Source organism: Equus asinus, chromosome 9, assembly GCF_041296235.1.
Source record: "Equus asinus isolate D_3611 breed Donkey chromosome 9, EquAss-T2T_v2, whole genome shotgun sequence".
In the NCBI taxonomy this organism is placed as follows: domain Eukaryota; kingdom Metazoa; phylum Chordata; class Mammalia; order Perissodactyla; family Equidae; genus Equus; species Equus asinus.
The window spans coordinates 85972088-85998552 of NC_091798.1; the positions used below are offsets into that span (position 1 = coordinate 85972088).

Here is a 26465-nt window from a genome sequence, read left to right on the forward strand (position 1 = left end):
GAAGAGAATTCAGGGCCAGACGTGCAAAAGTAGAAATTACCATTTTCAAGTTCATTTATTTGTTCTTTTGGTTTACTTTTGGGCTCCGTTCACCCTACAAGGCATTTGACTTGCACTTTACATACAAGAGAACAAAAATGAAATTAAAACAACTAATAAGGAAATTGAAGCAGTGAAAAATTGGGAAGCAAGAAGCATAGTGAGGAAGCCTGGAGAGGTGTGAAGGTATCCAAGGGGCAGGTGTAAAGTGAGGCAAGTAGAGTGAGCACTTCTAATATGGAGGCAAATTCATTAATTCACTCTTCATTCAACTCCATCTATGGAGCACCTACTATGTGCAAGGACATAGTGGGGATACACATGGTTCCCTCTCTCCCAGAACCCACAGTCTGGTAGGAGACAAGGAAGCGTAAGCAAACATTTGCAGGGGGTTATTATAGTCATACATTCAAGGTTTAGAGATGGTTAAGAGTGAGAGACATCAGCTAGGACTCTGGAGGGGAATGAGATGAACGAGAGAGCTCAGAGTACAGACACATCACAGTGCTGGGACACTTGTGTGAAAGCCAGGAAATTGGAATAGTAGGGCGGTAGTTACTCCAGATGAAGAAAAGCCAAAGGGGAGGGCTACATAGAAAATACAGGCCATGGAAGGATGGGGGTTAGGTCCCCAAGGTTGCCCATGTCAGAAAAGCAAGCATCTTCCAGGTCAGTAGTCAAGTCTGGGACAAGACTGGAAGTAGTGACTCATTTGCAGGGGAGCTAAGATAGTCAACCACGAAAGATAGCAGACCGACCTCATCTACTGCCCTCTGATTGAGCTGCAGGGAAAATCAAACCCCTATAAAAAGGCAACTATTATCTTACAAGTGCCTGCTACCATAAAGAAATCAAATAAACAATCTATTAATTTCATTAAATAAGAATTGAAGATTCCTTAAATCTTTGAGCAGTTTCTTCAGCTGAAATATTTACATTGTACTCCATTCTTTCCAATACTTTCTTATCTACTTTATTTAGGAATTATTTTTCGCTATGGATATAGCTAGACACACATACTTCCTACTAAGCTGCTAGTTTTCAGCATGGACGTACATTAATTCACAGCATTTTCAGAAGTATTTAAATCCTCCACTAGGAAAGTGGACATGTTTATGCGCCCATGACCTTCTGTGGGGAGTGAGACACCAGATTAACTCCTGAACACTGTGATTCAAGAAGATAATGTTCTAATCAGAGAATAACTGATTTCAAACAACTTAGGAAGAATAATAAAGGAATTATTTCGCCACAGTATTGTTTTTAGTTATTCAATAATGTTCAAACAACTCATCATATTCGAAATATCTTGACATAAAAATTACCCTTCTTTGTAAAGTGACCTATTTCCAGTTATTTTCTATATCCTTTCTATATTCTTCTATCTCCTTCCTATATCCTATATCTATATCCTTCAAAGTACCATTACTCAGACTTTGACAGAGCATTGCACTCATAACATCTCAGATCAGTTCTACCTCTAAAAAACTTCCAGGTAAGAAATTTTATAGTTTGTTAGAATTCTTTCTACATTTAACAATATTCATTGTCAGAAAAGTTTTTCTTATATTAAACCTATTTCACAGAGCTGCAATTTTAACTCATTTCTTCCTTTTATGAATTCAGTGGAAATAAAGAACCTTTCATATGCCCTTCAGCTATAATAGCAGCTATTATTTATTGAGCACTTACTTTGTGCCACACACTGTGATAAAAGCTTGACACATTAACTCCTTTCCTCTTCATAGCATGATTAAAAAGTAAATATTCTTATTGTCCCATTTAGCAGAAGAAACTGAAGCTTAGACAAGGAAAGCCTTGCTCAGGATCTCACAACTAGTAAGTGATGGAGCTGGGACTCAGCTGAGGTCCTTCCTATTTGTAATTATCAGGAACTTAACTGCCTCCCAAGAGTCCTCTCTCAGCATTGCCTTTACTGCTCCTAAATAACTCCAATCCTTTACCCAATTTTCTGAACTATTTAATCACTCAACTGTACTCTAAACCCTCTCAATATTTCCCAAATCTATCTTACCAGGAAACACAGATTAAACTTCCTAATAAGAATTATTTTATGGATCTTGATTCCTAGATTCCTACTTTAGAATCTTAATTCCATTAATTTCCTAGTAACAGTGTTCTGAATCATGGTTAATAAGCCACCATAACGTCTAGGCCAGTTCTAAGAACACAACCTAATACTGGAAGGCTTGCTAGTGGATACAGCTAATGGAATTGCTCTTTTACACTTAACAAGCTTATTTCTTAAAAATAGAATCGAAAATTGTATTCATAAGCATAACTGTATTATAATCACCACCTTGGAATAAGAACTAGATTAGTTCCCCTCCCCCCCAAATGTCTACATTTAATTTAGGACAATTATTTGAACTTTATAAGGAAACACACACTATAAAACAAGAAAGGAGAAAAAAATAGAAGGTCGACATTCTGTCAACTAAATATATTTCATGATAAACTACTAAATTGAAACAAAATTAATTGTCTTTTTGAACTAATTTTCATTTTATACTTAATTGGCTTTTTCATTAGACCATCTGGAACAATATGGCTTCTGATCTAAAGTAATTGCATCTTGGTTCATAACTGAGTATATGTTCCATCACATGCCTTCTGGGTACATCAATATCTCTAATTTTTACCATCCACACCACCTCTCACACACACACTTGGCTGTCAAAAATACAATAAAATATAGGTGGGAATTATTATACCTATGAATATAGCAATTAATGTCTCTTATGAGGAAATTTGGCTCATCTTCAAATAATCTTTTATCAATGTGGTAATTGAAATACCAGATGTAATTTTATATAATCAACTTTCTACAAGAATTTTTATCAATTCACGGCTTAGCCAATGGTCTTTACTTCAAAGGGAAAACATACGCTTCAGTAAAGGAAGGAGAGAGACCTTACAACAACGATCCTATGATCTTCCTCTTACATCATTGGTCACAAAAAGTCTCTTTAACGCCACTCCCTGCTCACCACCAGTCCAATTTCAAGTCCAGAGATTTGCTAATTATTCCCAAAGGACAAGAAACAAGGAGGAAAAAATTTCCAGAACAACGTCATTACAAACACGCTGAATATCTTCCAGAAGTGTCAAGTTTCTCCCACAAAACAAATAAAAGCCTTGTTGCTCTGCTGACACAAATTTCAGCCAGTGCTTGAATTAGTATTTATATGATTCTTTTATCTTTCTCTTCCAACTTTTATGTACTAAAACAAAAAAAATTCAAATTCTGTTGCTTGGTGTAAATATCCCAACTAAAGTTATGCTATAATACAAATTTTCATCAAATATTTCGAATATTTATCCCAAGCAAATGTATAAAATACAGTTGGGTACATTGGGGCAGAGACTGGTTTTGTGAATAACAGTTGCCTTAGAAGTGATAATGTTTATGGAGGTAGAAAAGAACTTCTACATGAGCAGTAAATCCTTCTCATTGTGGTCTGTGTGCACATCCTCAGAACTACGTCTGCAGAAGCAGAAAGTCCTCTGGGGTGGAAAAAGTCAAGGAGTCTGTAGCCTTAGTGAGCGGGGTTTCAGTAGCTCCACCAGGGTAAGACTGAGAAACAGACACACAGAGGAGCAACTAGATGCTCCTTCTGGTGGCATCGTGAGTACCTACGTCTGCCTTTCCATCAAGGAGGCTGGCTTGTGATGCTTATTCATATTTGGACCAATCCGTGGATTTGTACCTGAAAACCACCATTTCAATTCTATTTGTAAAGATCTTTCAGGTAATTAGACCTTATGTATACTTTTTCAGAGACTACCTCTGCTTCAGTTCCAGCATTACCAGTACTCCAGAAAACTTTATAACTATCACTCTGATAGATATTATTCTAAATTAAAACCATAGTGATAAACAAATTCCACCTTATTGAATTTGGATACAAATTTCCATCTTACTGAAATAGCAACAGACAAATTTATTTCCTAGAACCAAATTCTCCTACCTATCATCTCCTATTCTATTAAAAAAAGAGAAGTTAATTAAACTTAAAATAAAGGAAAGAGAAAAGATAAAGATACATATCTATATAGACAGATATAGATATAGATACAGATACAGATGTATCATGGCTTGAATTTTACATATGTTTTCCCTTTGTCCCCAAACAGAAATGGAAATTGTTAGTATCTGAAGCTCTGGTTTAGAAAATACATTTACCAGTCTTAAATGACAGTCACAGTAAGAATGTTAAGATGCTAGAGAATCACACTTAGCCTTCTTCTAAGCAGGCCTTCCTATACAAATTGAGTCAGGGCATTAGGAAAATATAAACTGCTTATTTTCTGGCTTTCAGTCTATGAGGTTGTTTACTCAATTCATAGAATCATAGAATTTTAATGTGAGAAGCCACCATGGAAATATCTAGTTCAACCTTCTCATTTTACACATAAGAAAACTGAAATCATTCTTTTTACATGTACCCAGCCAAAATTAAAAGTATAACTCATTCATTACGTTCTATTTATATATTTAGGCTTCTAAGATGCCTGTTGATACCAATAAAACTCTATTTCAAAAGTCGCAGAAGCTTCTGTTCCACGTGTCTTATAATAAAACTGCATTGTGCCCCTTACATATTGTCACCACTATTGAACTCAAACTTTAAGAATCTCTAACTCATGCTGAGTGAGAAATGATAGCGCTAAAATCAATCAGAATCTAAGCATCCTTGAAGCAAGGCCTGTATCTTACCTGGCTTCACGGCCCTAACAACTAGCAGAGTACCTATCAAACAGCAGGTGGCTTTTCTCCTGTGTTGACTGGTTGAATGAATGAATGATTGCTCTGAATATCAGTATAGCAAAGTGCACACGAGGAGAAGTGGAACATGAAGATCGCTCCTGGGCTGGTTTGCGTTCTTTAGTTGTGCTTCGGGTGTTTATCAGTACTTGGAGTCCCAGCGGTTTGTCATCACAGGATCTTACCTGAAGTTCTCACAAGAATAGGTACCACCCTTACAGCTTTCTATTCTTAATGCTCTAAAAGTGTACTGGAAACAGTCCAACAGCAGCATGACTGAAAGAAAACCTGCCATTAACTAAAGACATTTCTAACCTGCATGACCATTGACATACTCCTCCTTCTCTTTCCACTTTAATTTAAGCTTATTGCACCACAGAATCATACGGTCATTTAAACTAAATGCTGCTGTTTGGAATCCAAACAAGCATGAAGACTTGCTCTGTTCCAACATGCTCCCAGTCTTTCCCCAATTTTCTTAGTTCAAATGAAGCTACAGAAATGTAAACGTCTTACCATCCAGATGGTCCACGTAACAATACACGTCATAAGTTTCATGAGGAGAACGGAATCCATAGGTCCTGACTCCTTCCTTCCCCATCATGTCTCCGTAACAGCCTTCTCGGGGGGTCCGGATGGGATATCTGGGGAAATAACGGGCTAGTAAGTAGCACTTTATTCTTAACTCTTGAATTCATGAAATTAAAGCTTGTAGCCCCCACATCACTTACCTAACAGTCTGATCAGACAGCCAGCCCGCGTCACACTGCTCAAACCCATCTTCATAAGCGGCATGGAGCTGCTCTGGGGTTGCTATGACCGCCCCAATATCCAAACAAGCCTTCTGTGCACTCTCAAAATTCAGAGTGTACCTGCTGGTCGCCGCTCGGTAGTGAAACACGACCCCTGCAAAGACAGCAGCAAACAATTATGGGCATGTTCAAATCTCCCACCAGTCTGGGCAAAGTTTCCCTTTGGAGAAATACATCAAGTTACTTGCTAACATGATAACAACATCATGATAATTCTTTATTTTTACTTTATGTAGCATTATACAAAAGTATGGTGATCAGAAATTCCATTCATCCGGGGGTCTCATTCTGCTCCATTAGAAAGTTTCCTAGCCAGGAATTTTCTGTTCGCATGTGAACAATCTAAGAAAAAGACTGAAGCAGCGAAATCCCACATGGTGGATAGTTGTCCTAATTACAGGCAGTATTCAGGCTCTCATGGGAACACTGGACAGCTAAAGGAACTAGATGCTGCAGGAGGTACCAAGAGTTAGGGGGCCACAAGATCAACTTCTACTTCATGATTTTATCAAGGGCTGACGCAATAGAAGCTCATGAACATTCACTAACACTACTTCCTCCAAACATGGAACATCGAGACATTTACTTCCAGAGACAGGATACTAAGATGGAAAAGACACTGGACAATACGGGTGAGAAGGCTTGTTCCAACTCCCAATTTGCTCCTTAATCATATACTGAGCCTTAACTTCCTCCCCTATAAAGTGTAACTAATACTGCTTATGTTATTTGATTGATACGAAGGTCAAATTAGGTAAAGAGTTTAAAAATGTTGGATAGGCTACTAAGTACTACCTAAATGTTTATCATATTCATTATGTGTCCAGCATAACTTAGGGTCTCCACTATGACAGAAAAAATGTACGAGTTTTATCCCAAAGAAGGCCTGAAATAAAGTTCTCCAGACTTCCCTGGGTGGAAGCCAGGCATTCTGGTATCTGCCTCAAATTCCACTTTGTTGTATTTTAGGAGTTGTATAAACCAGTAGTTCTTGAGCTGTGTTCCAGGGCTCAAGAAACTGTCAAAGGGTTGAGGAAAGAGCAGCTGAGGAGGTGCAGCTTTGGGTCCTCTCCGCCCACTTCAACAAGAGCACCTCCGTTTTGAATTGGAGTAAATATGGTGACTCATTTCTATAAGACTACAAAATGAATCAAGCTAATGTGCCTGGGGAGTCACTGGAAAATAGAAATTGGGGCAACGAGGTCTCACGGATGAGATTTTATTAAGGGTCATGTCATTTAAGACCAGATTTTTTGTTACGCAGAATGGATTTTGGTTTCCAAGATACCTTCCACTCTCCTTTTATTCCTACTAATTTCCCAGAGTTGACAAAAGTCTGTCTCTCACAGCCTGACTTCTGGCTATAAAACTGTCTCTCACATGCCCACCCTTAGTTTGTCTCTCTCTTCCAAGAGAGATATGTGCCTATAATGTAACTTCTGGAGAACAGACTAGACATGTCATAGATAAGCATCTCTTATAAGCGTCAACACAAAAAGATCTACCCGGGCACCAAGTAGATGCATTGACAACTAACATTCATTTTCTCGTTTCCAATATTCATGAAATTTCTCAAAAGCTTTTCAGAAAATTTGTACCTTTATAGAACTACCCTAAAATTACCAGGAAGTATATATGGTGCTATCTGGTAAGTATGAGGGAGAGTTTATAATGATCTCTAAGGCTTAAGCAAGAAGTTGAATGGTTTTAAATTAGTCTTATGTTGATCAAAGCTTCAAATAGTCTTCTTGGTAATTAAAAATCTTCCATGTGCACTGAAGATTGGCAGTAGGGGGCACAAAGGGGCCACCGCGACCAGGGCAGGGAACATCAGTCTGTCTAAGTATCTGCAATTGTTGGGATAATTTGAAGACCACATGGGGCTAAGGAGATTAAGTGGAGGATTTTCATTGTTTCAGAGGGGCAAAGGGCAAATCCATTGCTAATTCTTTAATGATGAAAATTGTAAGAAGTTGTTATACTCCTTTGGGATTTTAAAAACACAAGCATATACATAAATAAATTTATATAGAGTGTGTATCTGACATTACCACATATATACGCGCGCACACACACACACACACACAAAAAGAGAGAGAGAGAAATATCAGTAGAAGAAAACAATCTCAGGCTAACTACAATAAATGATAAAAAGGTTAAAAGTCCAGGATACTTAGTGGATGCCTGGACCATATAACAATAGATTTACAGAAGAGAGCAATAGAAACTGAACATAAAAGGATGTTCAAAAAATTAATTTGTCGCATCTGAAATTCAAAGTATTTCCTTTTGGCTACACAAGAAAGAGTTTTAATAAAACCCTTTGTATATATTTCTGAAAGGTAAATATTTTATAGGGAAATGGAGGGTTGGAAGAAAAATCTGTTCCGTCATGTCTGGGTATTAGAATTTTGCTTAATAACTTGCCAAAATATTCTGCTTCCAAGAGCTATGGCATTATGTGTGTACCCAATTAAAGCAATTTTTCTTTGCTTTGTCTCCTAACTTAAATTCAAATGACATATAAACCATCACTGAAAGGGGGCCGAACCCAAAATGTCTCATTGCAAGATGGAATGGATAACGACTAGTGTATTAACTGAAAAATTCTCTGCGTTCTTGTTTTGATCCAATTCAAACGTTTATTGAGTCCCGGCCTTTTTAAGGCACTGTGCTATGTACCATGGGGCTTATTAACTGCTTTATTTCTTCAATGTAAGTTAAGAAAGAATTTATATTTCTTAAAGGCAAACTCAAAGATTTTAATAATCATGCTAGGAGAGTGAGAAATAGGAGGAAAATGTTCTTTATAAGTATATATATATGTGTGTGTGTGTCTGCGTGTATGTATATGTGCATACACACATATGTAAAAATCAAAACAAAGTGTAGATCAGTCTTTACATCTTAAATGTAATCATTGATAGGTCTCCATAATGAAGTAACGATTTTTGAACTATATACCATGTTTTGAGGTATTCATTATTTCCAGTATACTATACTTTCCTACATCGAATCAACAAAGGCTGCGCAAAATGTCACCTTGCTTGATCCTCAAAAAAGTAACTTCATTTTTGGTGAAAGACATGGACTATTGGAATGATTGATGTTTTTTTCTACTTGCCCAAAGCGTAAACAATAGTTACTTTTGAGTACTGTTTCACAACACTTCTGAACCAGGTATCATGTTATACTACCTTCCTAAAAACTCCAAAAGCCTTACCATCCACAGCCAGCGACACCGTGTCTTGAGTGTCTTCAATCCCGTACATGACGTCACAGCGGTAGCGGCCCGCGTCACTGGCGCGCAGTTTGACCACGGTGAGGGAGGCATCGCCCACGTCCTCGGGGTGTGTAGGCACCGCCACTCTCCCTTTGTAGCCCTGACCAATCTTGATATTCCCATTTTGGGCCACGAGAACAGTCGTCTCCTTTAAATCTTTTCCATTCTTGTCCAATTCAATCTTAGACCATTTGATTCGGAGAAACTCACTGGTGGTGTTGTAACTGGGTGGTAAGGTAGGCAGGGTTGAAAAATGACAAGGTAGGTTGACTTTTCCAGAGAGGGAGCCCTTAACAGGTGGGCTTTTTTCCACTTTGACTGGAAGAAAGAGAAAATACCAAATTAGCAGTCCTGAGAAACCGAAAATGAGTCTATTAAATATGTGAATGGATAAGGCACTTTTACAGTGGTTTGGTTACATCTTCAACATGTGGAATAATTAGAATGATTTTATATACAGAGGATAGTATACAATTTCAATAATGTTTTATAACAAAGACAGGGATTAATAATCCTCATTTTTCTGTACTAAAAATATGGCATTCATTTTAAAGTATTTGTAACTTAGTGTGTAATATGAACAAAGAAGTGATCAGATAAGGCAAGTACTGGAAGATGGACAAGCCAGGGCAAAAGGAGTCGAGACTCAGCGCTGCAGGTTGAAAGACTGGACCAGGCTAGGAAGGGCAGTGGAAAGGTGAACTTAAGTCTACAGGTCAGAAGATGAACAAAGTTTGCCACATTACTTGAGAGGAAATGAAAATAAAATTTGAAGAGGAAGTGAAAATAAAGAAAAGTACTTCAGTACACTGGAGAAGGGGAAGTCTCAAACTGGAAGAATCTCTTTTGGTTCAACCAAAGGCTTTCATCATAGTGACCAATCCAGCTGCAATCACTTTGCAGTGAAACATTACCTCTCGATTATATCCTGGAGGAAAGATGGCATCTGTTCACCTAAACCTCCTAAACTATTAATCTGCAGAATGTCTTTCTGTTTAAGCCCTTAAACTTTTGTGTGTGTGTGTGTAAGGAAGATTGGCCCTGAGCTAATATCTGTTGCCAATTTTCCTCTTTTTGCTTGAGGAAGATTGTTGCTGAGCTAACATCTGTGCCAATCTTCCTCTGTTTTTCGTGGGATGCTGCCACAGCGTGGCTTGACGACCAGTGCTAGGTCTGCGCCTGGTATGGAACCCATGAACCCCAGGCTGCCAAAGCAGAGTGCACAAACTTAACCACTAGGCCACCGGGCCGGCCCCTAGCCCTTAAACATAATGAGAAAGAGTACACTGACTACAACTTAACACTATTCCATGCAAAAGAAAACATTCCTTCACTCTTATAGGAATCCATTCCCCTCCCCCTCCTCTTTCCCTCATCTTCAGGTCTCTACTAATTGGTTAGAAGACGTGTTGGTAATAACAATAGAAATTATCATTAATGCACACACAACTCCCACTTTGTGAAAATATGATGAACAAGCTAATAGTAGCCTCTAGGTGGAGTGAAATAATGGTTCTTAATCAACAAAATGATGTGTGTCTAACACTTAGTCTGTTAGTGGTCAAAGGTATATGTAACACACATCTCAATATGGACGTGCGTCAGAAATGATATAGCTGCCAATATGGCCCTGTGGATTGAGTTGGGGATAAGTCATTTTGAAAATTGCAGGAAGATATGGAGATATTATGCTCTTTAAGAAAAATATAGTCTCTATTGCTAAAGATTGAAATTTAACTCCAAAAAGACTGGCCTATAAAATCTTTCATATGATACAAATAAACCTAATATAATTAATACAGTATTGTGTGTACTATATATATTGTATTTATGATAGAAGTCATTAATCTATTTCAAATTTATAAAGGTCGTTGCTATCATGGGTTTCTTTATCATTTACTAATCTATACATAGCTTATCGAAAATAGGATTTAAGGCACTTAACAAGATTAAATAAGAATAAAATGAAGTGTGCTATTTAGCGACACTAAGTTAATCTTTAAAATGTTACTAAGACTATTAGCACCTTGGAATAGTATCACAAGGGAATAATTCCTTTTTTTTTTTTAAATGAAATAGCAGTTTTTTGTATGTGTGTAACGAAGCTCACATCTGTTGCCAATCTTCTTCTTTGTTTTTTCCTCCCCAAAGCCCCAGTACATAGTTGTGTATCCTAGTTGTAGGTCATTCTAGTTCTTCTATGTGGGATGCTGCCTCAGCATGGCCTGAAGAGTCGTGTGTGGGTCCACGCCCAGGATCCAAACTGGCGAAACCCTGGGCTGCCAAAGCAGAGCCCACAAGCTTAACCACTTGGCCACAGGGCTGGCCCCATGGAATAATTCCATTTTTAATGGCCTCCTTGGCTTACAAAATAAGTTCTCTTACTTAACGCTCACCCTCAGAGTAAAACTGATCCAATCCGTTACTAAGGATGCTCCACTGAGCGGAAGTAACACTCAAGCTCCCCAGCTGGCTGGTGACAGACCTGGCCAGATCACATGCCTCCTTACACCTAATCAAGAAATCTCTCACATAAAAAAGTATTACTTTTTTGATGAAGAATAAATAGCTTTACCATCAACCTCAATTACGGCATAAATTATGAGATTCTTTATCATCGCCTTAAAAATGAGTTTTAAGATAAGTGGGATCCCATTTCTTAATATTTATTACTAAATTATAGTTCTGTCCACAATTTCAGATGTGTAGGGGCAGATAAGACATTCAGCCCAACCTATGCAATCAGGAGGTTTCTGAAACTTAGAGCATTGCTCAATAACTGTACTGTAAGGAGAAGATATAGTGGAACAAAATGATGTCAAAAGGCAAATTTCCCAAGGGTCATTTATTGTTCTGGATGTTTATAGATACAAGAAAATTAAAAGCTTCAGCTGAATATAAATATATATTCCTGTAGAATCCAGTCCTAACAACAGCATTTACAAAAAGCTGCGTGGTCAAGTCTTTTGTGTACGAAATCTTGGGTCTTAATGCACTGGGTCACGAGAACTAAGTTCACTAAATCTAAATATTTTAAGAAAGAAATTTAGTAGTTCAGAGGGTAATGTTTATAGACTATGCATGTTTAAAAAAAAAAACCTGCTACCTGCAAGAACTTATCTGAAACTCTGACAATGCAAGTAATAAAAATGAATGCTAACAAAAGGTTCACTGTTCCCACCAGATGGTTTGTGGGTTAAATGAGTACAGTAAGGGAAAAATCTCTAAATAATGAATGATCAGTTACCTTTCGTTCTTTGTCAGTAAATTCTGCAGAGCAAGGATGATGTAAACTCCATCTACACAATTTGACTAAACACACACACGCAGAACTTGGCCAAATAAATGTCAGATTGAGCATGTGGGAATTTATCACTCTGTTAGGCGACAAATATCACTCTCTCGTTCATTCATTTATTCATGACTGTAGATGACTCTGTTTATTATTATTAGAGGAATATCCAAAGAACTAGGCCAATGCTCGATAATCAATATAATGAGTATTGTTAAAGCAAAGAGCTCTTCATGCATTAAAATAAAGCCAATATAGCCAGGAGACTAGGTGTTCCTTAATGTTAGTTATGACCTTTTGAGTGCCTAGGAATAAACAGAGGAAACTTTAAGAGGAGAGTACTTGCATTAACTGACAAGTTTCCTGCTGTGTGTCCCACTATGAACTTGGTAAATCTGTTTTATGTGGCTCTTAAGTCTTCAACTTTTGCCCCTCATATGAAAAAATGAAATTCTTCTGAAATTAACCCCAAACTAATTACATCTCTTAAGCATGATCATAGATTTACAAAGAACTTGGTTCTTGGAGTAAAGTATAATACACTGGTTAAGAGCATGGACTATGGGAGCCCGACTGCCTGGGTTCAGCTCCAGGCTCCAACACTAAGTAGCTGTGTGACTGTCTACATGAGCTGTGCCTCCAAACCTCTTGGTACTACAGTTTCCTCATCTGCCAGATGGGGAGAAGAAAAGCATCTGTCTCATTGAAGAATTAGATTAAATAAATTAACTATGCAAAATACTTAGTACAAGTCCTAACATGTAGAAATTACTCAATATTGTTAGCTATTATTACTATTTTAAAATGCTGTCAAGGATCTATAGCATAAGTAGGGTTTTTTCCCCCATTCTTTGTGTGAGTTCTTTCTTTAGCTTAAGTAGAAAGTCTGAGTTTTAAGTGGAGGGATGGTTGCCTTGTCCCTCAAGGTTCTCCCACTGTTTTCTCTGGAATTCCCCTTCTATTTCTACCCACCTAAACCAACTCCCTTTTCTGTATCTCCTTTCTGTGTCTTCACTGGATGCTGTTGTCTTTTCCTCTCTGTGACCTTCACCTTTACTTTCTGAAAATGCTAAAGAAGACAGCCTCTGGGCTGTTAATGGATTGGTGGAGCCTAGACTTTGATAGCCTTCTAGGTCATTCCTCTCTCAGTTTAAATGTTACTTTGTCAAAGAAGACTTAACCATCTCCCTCCTCCAACCCAGGCCATTCCCAATGATGTCACTCTACTTTATTTTTGTCAATCTGAAAGTACCTGGACTATTTGTTTACTTGTGTATTGCTTGTCTCATATAACTAGGAAATTAAGTTTAATGAAATTCAGGACAATGTATGACTCATCCACTGGTATATCCTTGGACACCAAGAATAATACCAGGCACATAGAAGGTATCAAATAATATTGCCAATGGGTAGATAAATGAATGGGTAGGGGAATGGAAGGATGAATAAATGGATGGATGGATGGATGGATGAAGTGATACTTAAACTTTGAGTCTTGAAGAATAAATTGAAGTAGAACTGTGGAGAGCAAGAGAAGGAACTGCGAAGCAGAAGGAATTCCATGTGAAAAAGGGGGGACTATGAAAGTCTACGCATGGAATTGTAAATTATTTCAGAGAGTCTGAAGCAGAGAGTGAATGTGAGAAGGAAGGGGAAGCTGAGTCTGAGAAGTGCATCAGACAGGAGCAGATCACTGAAACTCTGGGTCAGGGTAGTATCTATCTTCATGGACCCTCATCCATGAATTTGGGATTATAGGACCTTCATTAGGTGGATATATAATTTAAAGCTAAAGAACAAAACAGTGCATGGGCACTTATCCAGTTACTTTAAAAGAAAGAGAGAGAAAGAAAAGAAAAGGAGATGGGGCAAAAACTTAGCTGTCAGCCTTCTCTTTCTCTTCTTGACTCTTCTCAAACTCTAGCCTCCTAAGGGTTTGACAGTCTTTCTTTTTTTATAAGAAAGTCATTTAGTAGTACTGGAGAAAGTGAAATTTAAAAATATGCCCAATGCCACACAGGAGTCTTTGTGCACAGTCTGAAGGTAATCTGAGAAGTTACAGAAAGCCCACGTGCTTCTTCAGCATCCTGTTCATTATTTTGTTTTGACTGATTTATTTAAACCATTGTTTTCAGCCTAATAATATTTTAGCTGAAAATTTCAGCACTGAGTAGAAAAAAAAACCCTTCCTTATAGTGACTCCATATTGCCATTCCATGCCCCAGTACTTAAATTTTTATTCCACTTAGTGTCAAAGAAATTGTCACCACACTCACCTTTATGTAGTGCATGGGTTGCTATTAAGGTAGAGCACATCCATAAGATGCTCTTTATATTTATCAACATCTTGTCCTAGAAATGAAGAAAAAAACAAAGTAAATCATAAGCATTCAGGTTTGTGGTGGGCCATAAATCACAAGGAATTTGTGCTTTGATGAAATAAGAATACAAGAAGTAGCTCCACTTGGATTGTAAAAACAGGAGGGAAGCTGCAACAGGAGAAGTTATCCAACACTTTAATTATTAGTTTGACTCTCACCCAATGTGGTAGGTACCAAAATAATCCTAGAACCCAATTTGGGGACATATAACAATATGGATATGTGGGACAACCACAACTGGGTAGGAAGAACAATAAAGACCATAGCCTAAGTAACTAGTGGCTAGGAGCTGGCACAAAGAGGGAAGGGTGACCACAAAGTCTATTTAGAAACAGGAAGCTGGTCAGAGATGGAGCAAGGGAAGATGGGGAAACAATAGCAAGAGATCTTGAAAGAAAGGGAGTCATGTCAAATGTGAGGTGGGAAAGAACGCTTGGTGGTTCATGAACATGGTATCAAAACAGAGAATAACGACTCCAGTAGGCTTTTTAAAGCACAGACTTCAGTTAGTTTCTAGGAGGCTGAACAAACAAAATAAATGTATTATAAGGAGCTGTTAATGACAAAAAAGACCAGTGCTTGCCATGAGTTTTAAAGCAGTTCCAACAGTTCTAAAGTCTGCAGGGTAAAGAAAGAAAAAAACCACCCCTTCCTGAGAGTCAAGAAACCCTGTGCTGACTTTGTCATTAATTTATTGTGTGACTTTGGGGAAGACATTTAACAGTCTGGGTCTCAGAATGGTGCCTGCCAGCTCGAATTTCTATGAGGCTGTAATTATGAGGAGAAGTTACCAGTGTTGGGGACCATTTAGAAATCAAAGAACCAATCTCAAGAGAAGTGCAAATTATTTGATTTCCACAGTTCCCTTCTCAGCTACCTTTAGAACTATTCTACAACAGCCATTTTTGGTTGGCTACCCAGGAGCCAACCCTCTTTCTCCTTTCTAACAAAACTCAGATTCTGTTCTACCATCTACTCTCCTTCACACAGCCATGTATTTAGAGAAGCCATGGTCAAACTCCAGCCCAAGGGATGATCCTGATTATCCTAAGTCAGTTACCCTGGTCCCATTCCTTTCACCAATGATTGGTTTTGGCATGAGTAGATGATGCAATTTTGCCCAATGAGATGTGAGGGGATCTCTGTGAGGAGTGGAAGAGGTGATCCTGGGAAAAGTATATTCATGTTAACGAGAGAAAATAGGAAGAGATGGTTGCTTTTCTTCAGTGGACATTGTCACGATAAGATAGTTCTTCTCAAACAGTTGAGGCCATCTTGCATCCATGAGTGTGTAAGAGAGCCTCTGGGGATGAAGCTGAGAAAGAATTAGGAGAGACCGGGTTAAGCCCTCAAGCATGAGGCCTATAGTGGGCTATAACTTTGAACTTCTTTTTACATGAGATAATAAATTCCCTTATTATTTAAACCCAATAAAATCAGGGCGTTTTTTTTACTTGTAGCTGAAGGTATCTGACATCTATTTGAATTGGCACCTGAAATAACTTCCTAACACGTTCCTTAGAAAATATCTAAATTTTATATTATTTAGGAAACCTAGATTGAAAAGAAGAAAACGTTGTAAGAATCCAAGTCAATTTGGGCTCAAGTTCAATTTCATAATCTACAACAGTTATTCCTTTTTCCTTGATGTTCTTCTCTATTTGAGTGCTTTATTTTATATATCTTGAAATAAGTGTCAGAACTTCTCTGAAACAAAATTATAAAATTCTAGATATTTCCTAAAGAGCATTTTTTAACCTAATACATTATATATCTGTTTTCCATCGATAGGTCATTTGACAACTCACAATGAAGAGCATACAGTTGATAATGCTAAACTAACCTTGATAATTGAGTTTATTATTTATCGTATAACTTCTGGGATATGCTAACAGATGTTGTTAAAGACTAACTGGGAAATTAGGTTTCCACATTTCTGGGTTTCTTATAAGATACCGCAGCAAACAGGAAGTATACACTTATATCTCAATGCCATTACAATATTTTAGGGAAAAAATAAAGACATCAATTTCACTTACTCTATAGTTTAAAGTTTCCAAACAAAACGAAATTTTAGGTAGTATCATAAAATGCTATTAAAGAAGATGCATTCCATGAGTATTAACCGAATTCAAGTAGGAAACTCTTCTATAAATGTACTTATAAACAATAATTTCCTATTATTCTTTAAGGAAAATTGAGAACAATTTTTTTTCGTGAAACTTTTGTAAGCGTAATAAAAGTCTGGGCTGCACTGTCAAATAGCCCTGAATTCCAGTTCTGAATCCTCTGCTAATAGTCTGTGATTTTGGGTGAGTTACGAACTCTCTCATTTTCAGTAGCTATTGACTGTGAAAAGTAGTATTTAATTATTGGAGTGATTATAAGAATTGATAAAATAATGCACATGAAATATAGCTCAGTGATACACAGTGTATTCAGTACTCAATATTTATTATTAATGTTACTAATTCAGGCTTTCTACAGGTGTTCTTTTCCTGGTTTCATATCACTAATAATAAAAAGAAAAGTATTTGAAGCTCGTGCATTTGAAAATTATAACCTGGGTTGCCACAGAAGCAGTGTACATCTTTACACTTAAAATAAAGCACCCTATAATAACTTACTGCTATGTGCTTTGAATCATTACAGGTAAGCATGTTTTATCTCCTCTGTAGAACAGTAGGTTTCTGGAAGGCAGAGCTAGTGTCATAATCAACTTACTGATTCCCACAATATTTCCACAGTGCCAGGTTCAGAGTAGACCCTTGAGGAAGGTTTGCAGACCAAATGCATGACCAATGCCTCCATCTCCTACTCAGAAACATACTTTGAAGTGAAGTGCAAACAATCTCTTGAGAATATAGGCAAGCAGGCTAATAACACCTGAAATACATTTAAATCATTCCAGTTGAATATTTACCACGACACAATAATATCTGATGTTGGTCAGTATCTAGAGTGTTGGATCTCGTAGGAAAACCAGAGGAGAAGGTGTGATCCTGACCCAGGAATGAATCTTCTGCATCTTGATGTCCTATCCATGACAGAAACTCAAGGTATTACTCTTTGTGCCATACTTTGTCCTTATAAAAGTGTCGTCTTTTTTTCCTGAGGGAGAAGAGAAATGGTTTTTCATCTATTTAACAAGTATACTCATCACTTGATTTAAGATTGCCCCTAAGATAAGGCCAGGGAAGGAAGCCAGTGCATTAAAAATACAAAAGAGAGATCAGTCATGTTTTAAATATATTTGCATAAATATGCTTGAATAAGTTGACAACATTTAAAAATTGGAGTTTTCACACTAAGCCTCAGATCTCTGACTTCTTTTGAACAATCAGACCAAGCAACTCCAGGTTCATGGTCTTGCTGCCAATCATCGGCATTAACACAGCAGCCTCACCTTGGCTCTGGAAGCTCAAGGTTATAGCTGGCCCCACTCGGCTTCTCCATTTCCACTCCATGCCTGTTTCCTGTAGGCACCTGAGTTTGCAGCCCTTGATTTAAAGGATGGTCATTAATCTCTTTAGTAAATATCTCAGAGTGCTTTTACTGATCTTAGTTGTCTCAGAACTATGTTTCCATGGCCTCTTCCTTGGAGTCCATGGGCATTCATTCCATTTCTCTAATTTTCTTAAGACTACGTCCATATTCATGGTTGTTAGGGCACACTATTTGCCTTCTGCATTTGACCTTAGTAAATGAAAAACTTTCTAAAACAAAGCTTTTATCTTTGTATTAGCACCACTCTGACCCCCATTCCCATTCTTTTGCTCTTCTGTGTCTGTCTTGTAAGCATAATCTGTTAGTGATAACAAGTCTGGCTGCACAGAAAGACCTGGGAGATGACAGCCAGTGCCTATATTTAGCCTTCCACTGCAGTGAAGTCAATGAGAAGAGGAGAAAGTCATTGAACGATCAAGGAACAGCTGACTGAGGCTGTTTAATTGCTTGGGAGACACAAGAGACAAGGTCAACAGGACTCCTATCTGTGAGAGATGTCTGCAGAGAGCATTAGGGTCATGGCAGGGACGGGCTGCCTCAGAGAAAGAGAGCCAAGGTTCTAGTAAATTGATATTTAATATTCTCCCTTGATCTTGGGGAAGGCCCTCTGAGCACAGGACGACTTGAGGATGCACACATAGCCGTTGCGTCTTCCAGTCTTCAAATTAGTTACCCTAGAAACCAATTGTCTGGGACATCTCAGCCACAAGATAGACACAGTGAGCACTGCCTATCATCTTGCTCCTGGGTGCTTTCTCACAGGAGGAATTGCTGTAATGCAGAGAGAAATCTCATGGTGTAATCACAAAATCTCATGAATTTACCTCACAGGAGTCTAGGGCCCATGTGAATTTATCACTAACCTGCAACTCGATTGCTGAACCTGGACCTGGCTAAGCTGTTTCACATCATTGCCCCTTAGTTCTCGGCCTGATGAACTCCATCCTCATCATTCTATCTAAACCATACTGTACTCTCGATTCCCTTTCCCATCTGCTATTTTCATCATAGCACAGATCACCATTTTGTATGTATTTGGAAACTGCCTTTCTCCACCCACCATACTATAAGCTCCAGGAGAGCAGTCTTTGGTGTTTTGTTCACTGTTGCATCCACAATGCCCAGGACACTCGGTACATATTTGTTGAATGAACGAATATGCCCATTTTTCAAATAATCAGATGCATATTATATACACTATTTGGCACATTACTTTCTTCACTTACAATACAACATATCTTGGAGAACCTTCCAAATCAGCAATACAGTTTTTCTGTTTATTTTTAACAGCTGCATAGTTTTCCACTAGATGAATGTAGCATCTTTCATTTTACCACTTCCTATGATGAGCTTTTAAAGTATTTCCAGATTTTTGCTATGATAAACAATGCTGCAAAGGGCATCCTTGTCCATTTGTCTTGGGTGACATTTATACCAATATCTATATGACAATATCTAGAAAAGGAATTGCTAGGTCAAAGGGTATATGCATTTTTTAAAAATTTGATAGCTATTAGCAAATTGTTTTCTAAAGAAGATGAACCCATTTACATCCTGACAGTGGCACACGAGTGATCCAGTTTCTCCACACCCTGGCCAGCACAAACTTTCATCCAACTTTTTTATCTTGACTGCTCCTCTTGATGAAACACTGGTAAAGCATATCATTGTTGCTTTAATTACTATTTATCTAACTATAAATGAGGGTGATGAACTTCTCATATAATGAAAAAATCTCTTTATTTCTCTTTCTGCCAACTGCTTATACATAACATTTGGCATTTTTTTGACAGATTGCAGTCTCTTAGTTACTTGTGGAAGTTCTTGGTATATCAAAAGATTTAATAGCTTTTTGTCTCGCAGATGTTTTCCAAATGTATTCTTTGTTTTTGTGTAAATAATTAAATTGTTATTTAGTCAGACATCAATCTTTTCTAGGATGGTTTCTGGATTTACCTTTTGCTTAGAACAGGTTTCTCTACTTCTAGTTTATTATTTTAAAAACCCTATGATTTCCTCTAGGTATTTTTTTTAAATGTCAATCTCTACATTTCATATTTGATCCATCTTAACTTTATTTCAGGAGAAGAAATGAGGTAGAGATTGACTCTTACTTTGAGTGGACTAATCTGTTGTCCCCAAGCCATTTTAAAAATAACCCTTCTTTTCCACTGAATTTCCATGTTGATTTTAGTCTATTTCTGGACTCTGTCTGCTGTTCAATGAAACTAGGCAATTCTTAAAACAATATGCCCCTATCTAATTCATTTTATAGATTTAGTAGGAAACACACGATTTAGGTAATACTGATATTATTAAGATTATAGAATTAGATCAATATGAGTCCCATGAACATAATATATTAACACCTCTTATTTTTATAGTTTTCCATTTGCCAAAACCTTTCCATAGGTAGTCACATTTTTGATGTTTATAACTGTGTATCCATTTGACAGGTTTTGACATTAAAAGTCTAGAAGTTGTGTCTTCATCTGGTTTTCTCAGCTGGTAAGTACAACTCAAGCTTTCTGATTCGAAGTCTGGCGCTCATTCCACTACACCACAGGGACCACCAACTCAGTAATTTAATAATAAAAAGGTTATAACTCACCTATTACAGACATGTTTATTATAAGCTATGTAATCGCATTTTTATAGACATAAACACCCCTCAGAATTCTTAGAAGAATGAGGTAGGATGTATATAGATACAGAAATAAGGTAAACTTAAATGCAGATCTGCATTTATACCCTTTCATAGATAGATTTATCTAGAGGAGTTTCAGGAAACATAACTGACAAACACAGTAAACAAAGGTACTTTGCATTGACCGCTGAAATACAACCACTCTTGGCACATTCAGCGATAAGAACTGAGCAGAGTCAAAAAACCTGGAGAATATATATATAATATAAATGCATAAATATATATATATGTAATTTACCACATCTAGGCTACCAGAGGAAACTGGCACAAATTCACTAATTGAAGTGGAGTTTGGCCAAGATATTTATCTCTACTTCCTCTCGTTCTGACTCCAAATCAGAGAGAGTACAGGCCTTGTGTTTTCTGGTAAAGTACAGCCCTATGCAACAATCAGCATGCTTTCTCACACGAGAGCAAGGAACCCCCAACAATGAGTGTTTGTGAGTCCTAACTGGTTTCTCTAGGTGGGTGGTGAAATAATAACCTACTATAGTCATTCATTCTTTTCCTCAAAAGAACTATGTGTCTTGCTAAGTTCTGCTTGGTCACAGGGCAATATCCCATTTTAAGTACAGTGTCTAGTGATGTTTGCCCATGAATAAAGTCAACAGAAATGTTCAAACCCCACTAGGAAAGGAGAGCTTAGTTATATGGCTGCTGGGAGACAGCGCTGGTTGATCTTTCTGCTCTCAAAGGCTCTGATCCTCAATTAGCCACCAATCATTAACCACAAAGTATTTAAGCATAATATGAGGAAACAGAGAACAATGACTCTATCTTTAACATTAATCACATTCAGCTTTAAGTTAGCATTTGGGGTCTTTTCCAAACAGAATTAACAAGAGTGCAGATACAGGTAGCTCCAACATCAGAGGTATTCCCCTCCAGTTTGCAGGCACAGAGAAAAAGAAGAAACCTATGTCTGTAAACATATTTAAATCTCGGGGGAGTCTTTTCAAACTTTATCTTTAAAAGCAGGAAATACAATTTAGGAATAACTTTTAATTTCTTTTTTTATCTACTAAGAATAGCAAAGTAAAACTCTGAATTCTTACATAAATCCTTAACGATTATCTTGACTCTCATCCCTCTTCCCACCTCCCACAAGATTAAGGACCGTGGACTTCCTGCTGGAGGAAGTAATTGCTCAATCACTTTGGAATCCATTGGAATCCTCTGCAGTATTAGTCGGGACAGGCATATGCAATTGTAAAATATCCCTTTCTTTGCTTAGAGCTCAGAACTAGAAGTCAGTCTCTGAGACCTTCTGCTTGATACCCTTACATTCCAAGTTACATATTTCCCAAACTGGGAACAGATTGTATCTCAGAAAACTAGTTGTTGCTTCCATTGTGCTTTCCTATTTTTATTTTAAACTCACAACATCCTATTTTAGGACTTTGTATGAATATTTTCACCATAGGTTTGGCACAATTGCCAGGCAGTACTTAAAATAATCTAGGTTACAGCTTTCAGAGGGAGTCAAAAATCCAGGGAAAGTGGATCAAGTAGATATATCAGATTTGAGATCGAAGAGGTTATTAAAACCGTGTTCTTCCAAGATAGATACAAGTAGGAGAGTTTAAAATGCAGCTCGAAGTGGCAGCGTCTAGTCTGCGCCGCGTTCCCCCGTCCTCGCTCAGCCACTTCATGCACGGGGACCCGAGTTCCATCCGCAGCCACTTAAAATTTGCGCTCTGGAATTCCGTCAGTCCTGTCACATGGCAATCGTTTGGCATTCTAGACGAACTCTTTTATGACAGTCTGGGACGTGATTATCCTGTAAGTGACTAAAACTGGTCTTTCAACCTACTTGAACGTATTTAAAAAGTCAATATATGCAGCACAGGATAAACTCGTCTCATTTTTCTGCCAAAAAAGTTTGCTTGGAATAAATCTTTACTTCTCAGTCGCAAGGCAAAAACTCCTCCTACCGCTTCCAAGAAACAAGGAAAAAAATCCAAACAGTCTTTTAATAAAAGTGTTCAGTGCCGTCTGGGTGGAAGTGGGGTGAGCTGCAGCTGCAGCGGGTCTTCCAGGCTCGCCCCGCCGAGCCGGGCCCCGCCCTCCTCCCCCCCGCCCCGCCCCGTCCCCCGCGTTGGGGCGGGGACCCGGGAGGCGCGCCGCCAGGTTCCGCGCGGAGCTGACTGCGGGCTCGGCAGCTCAGCTGTCTCCGAGCCGCAGGAGTCACACCCGTCTCGGGCCGGGAGCTGAAGCCCCAGCCCACGTGGCGGCGGCTGGTGAGCCCCGCGCTCCGGGAAGCGCCCCGCGCGGTTCCTCCTGGGCGCAGGCTGAGCGAGTGGGGAGCCCCAGCCGCCCCAAGGAGCTAGTTGTTCTCTCACCCTTCCGTCCCCGCACGTCGCTTCAGTCGCGTTTGTTATCGCTCGTGGCATTTAAAACATAGCTTAACACGAAACGCGAAATTCAGTCCAAAACCTGAAACGAACCCTGCCTGTCCGCTCCTGGCTATTCGCATTCATCTGCCCCATCTCTGTTCCTTTCTTCCTCCTCTTCCCTCCACGGTCCCCTTCCTTCCTTCCTTTCCCTTCCTGTCTCATTTTTTTCTCCCGGTGCCCGCTCTTCCCCCAGATTTCCACGTTCGACGTGTGTCGTGAAGTTGAGGAAGTTTAAACTTTGGATTAGGGGACCTTCTTTTGTAATGTCCTGGGGTGAGGCCCTAGCACTGGGTTCAAGCGGCCATGGGCCTTAGTAAAATTTCAAAAAGTAAGGCATTCTGTATTATCTTTCTTAAAGTGACGCCCAAGATGAAGCATCAAGCCCCCCCAAAACCTGGATCCGCCCCGGCCATGTGTGAACGTCCACCAAGCTGCAGACTCGGCCCAGAGCTCCGCTCACATCCCAGCTGACGCGGGGGAAGGCGCTCCTGCACTTGGCTAAGACACGGTCTCTTTCTGTCCGGGTCCTCCAAAACCCTAGATTGCAGGCTGCAGATTCTGAAGTAGAAAACCAAAGACGAAAGGGGAAGCTAGGATCCTCCATCCTTGAATATGTGGCTGTGAAAGCTGCTCGCCCGGTTTTGGAGGGGTTCGTTTTTCTCCACCTGTGCTGGATTTCTCCATCAGGGGGCGCCCACACCCGCCACAAAACTCCCCATTCCTAGACATCTCGGTTCTGCAGCCCGAAACACGCCAACTGGGGGCAGATCCCAAGGACCGCACCGCCTCCTTCGCTCCTCCCTTCTCGCCTGCCTCGGCGGACAGGGGAGGCAGAGATTTCACACTGGCCATTCATTTGTCAGCTTTGGGGGAGGGGACGCAGGAGCGAGAGACACGCAGCAGAGGCTGGGAGAGGGGAAGGGAGGCAGAGAAGATGGAGACAGAGAGGGAGAGACAAAGCTGAGAAACGGGACACAGACAGCTAGACTGTCTTTCCGCCTGTGGGTGTGCGCACGGCGGGACAGCTCTCCAGGCGCCGCGTAGATTTCTCCTCCCTCTCCCAGCATCTCCAGGGGACGTGCTGGACTTGCTGGGGCGCAGCTGGATCCCAGAGCAAAGAGTTTAAGCTATGACACTATTTTTCTACCTCGCTCTCACTGCCTGACACACTGATCGCTCCACGCCCAGTGACAGAGACAGACAGCTGGGACAGCCCTAATGCCCTGCAGTCCGCACGCACCAGAGATGCAGCCCGGCGGCGCCCTCGCCTCCGCAGGGCGGGGGGCGCTCCAGCCGAGGGCGTACCCCGGGGCTCCCGGCACACGCTCTCCGCCGCCGCTCGACCAGCCAGTAAAGTTGCTCAACTCGGGCCGAGAGCTGGGAGGGGGTGGGGAGATGGAAGGATAAGGAGGACTGCTGTAGTCGGGGTAAGAGGGCTGGTCCTAGAGGCTCCAGATTCGGGTCCCCGCGCCACCTTTGTCTGGAGAGTGCTCTGAGCGCTCGTTTGCTCGTTGAGACGCGAGCGAAAACCGCCACTTCGCTCTTCAGGGTGAGATAAAATTCTTGCACATCCCTGCGATTCAGGGCAAGCTTTTCCCGCCCAGGCGCCTCCCAGACCTCCGCGGCGCTCCAACAACCCCACCCCCATCCCCTGCTCCCTCTTGGCCGGCCCCTGCGCACCGCGCGCAGGACAAAAGAATCCGGAGGCACCAGAGAGAGCCTTGACAGCCCCCAAGTCGCCAAAGAGGCGCGGCCCCGGGACCCTGTATCTCTCCCGGCCGGACCTCCTCCCGGGCTGCCTGCGGGCTGAGAGGTTCCTGTCCGTACAGGTCCCGGGCAGCTGGAGCGCCCGCTCGCCCTGTCAGGAACTGCCCGGGAGCAGCTTTCCAGGAACGCCGGGCACTGACCACACACCAGGGGAACCAGGTTGCCTGCACCAAGGCAGCTTCGGGGACTTGTATGTGGGCAAGTCTCGGGAGGCCCCATTCAAACTTTTGCCTCGAGCAGGTTTAACAAAAAAGATCAAGGTGCCAGGGGTCCCTCCCTCCTCTCCAGCTCAAGACCCCACGACTTTTCTAGGGGTTCTCTACAATTTCCTTCCCTCCCTTCCCCCAATTCCGTTAGTCCTTCTACCCCCACCCCACCCCGGGCTTCTTTTGTCTGCATCTTTTTCAGCATCCCGATCGCTGTGTATTCTTCTCTCCAAAACCTCCTTCTGAAAGTTACCTGCATTTTTAAGTGCCTGTATTTTCTTAACTTCGCCTTACAGCTAGTTCTCTTTGCCTTGATTAAAGCCTTCTGCCAATTACAATGTGCTTTTTTTCTAAGCTCGCTTTTTTTCCTATAAGTTTTTTTTTAAGGGGGAACAAAAGAAACGTGATTACCTTGAAAGACGGCTTATTGCAGTTGGGGGGAAAAATTCACCGCAGCGCTGCGCGAATGGGCTCGGCGTTGTCGGGGCGGGTCACATAGGAAGCGCGGTGGCCTGGGGAAGGGTGCGGGACGGTGCTGGAGGATGCGGGGCTGCCGCAGATCCGGGTCCCAGCGCCTCTCCACAGCACCTAATGTTCGCGGCTGTTGCGCCCTCGCGCCTGGAGTTCTTCCCCAGAAAGGCTCGGGGCAGCTCGCCTGCAAGTTCAAATGCGGGTTGTGACACCCATCATCATTATATCACTGTACCGTCAGCACCGAGGAGGAGACTCAGCGAGGAGGAGGAGGAGGAAGAGGAGGAGGGTTCATTCACAGGCTCCTGAAGCGCTCCTCAGCTTCAGCCACTCCTAAGAGCCCAGGCTTGGAAAGCAGGCAGAGGGGCGGAAAGGCAGCTCCCCGCGCCTGCGGTAGGGACCGCCTGCCTCCCTCCCCAAGCACTCCCACCTCTCGGCGTTTCTTCCTGACAAGAAGTACCAATCGGCTCGGGGACAGCAGCGCTCCCCATTCAGCGACTCACTAAGTAACATCGCGCTGTGCGCGAGGAAACCACTGCCCTCCCACCCCTCCCCACCCCCACTTCCCCTCCCCCCGTGCTGCCAGTTCTGGGTTAGGGGGAAGGAGCCCCCAGGCTCTTGTGGGGCAGGCCAGCACTAGACAATTGAGTACCGTCAGTTCTTCTTCGGAGCAAACGAAACTCTGTAAAACCAGCAAAGAACTTGGTTAAAGCGTGTTTATGCAGCCACAGAGCCTGCCTGTCCCATCTGAGGGAAGTGTCAGCCTCGAAGCTTCTGCCAACCTGGAAGAGACACTGGGAAAACGAGATCCTTCT

General features: G+C 40.8%; 1 protein-coding gene across 5 annotated transcripts in view; it reads right to left on the minus strand.

The window, feature by feature from the left end:
* VCAN (versican) overlaps window positions 1–26151 on the minus strand; it is a 105711-nt gene extending 79560 nt beyond the window's left edge. For 3 of the 5 annotated variants that reach the window (XM_070517834.1, XM_070517833.1, XM_014857042.3), the window contains exons 1-5: window positions 25591–26151; window positions 14492–14567; window positions 8864–9241; window positions 5560–5734; window positions 5345–5472 (exon numbers count right to left, since the gene is read on the minus strand). In XM_070517834.1, coding sequence (XP_070373935.1) covers window positions 5345–5472; window positions 5560–5734; window positions 8864–9241; window positions 14492–14561 — 751 coding nt within the window. In that variant the 5' untranslated portion in view covers window positions 14562–14567; window positions 25591–26151. The remainder of the gene's footprint in view (window positions 1–5344; window positions 5473–5559; window positions 5735–8863; window positions 9242–14491; window positions 14568–25590) is intronic. The other 2 variants (XM_014857043.3, XM_044777886.2) reach the window with 2 other exon arrangements.
* Window positions 26152–26465: the final 314 nt, after the last annotated feature.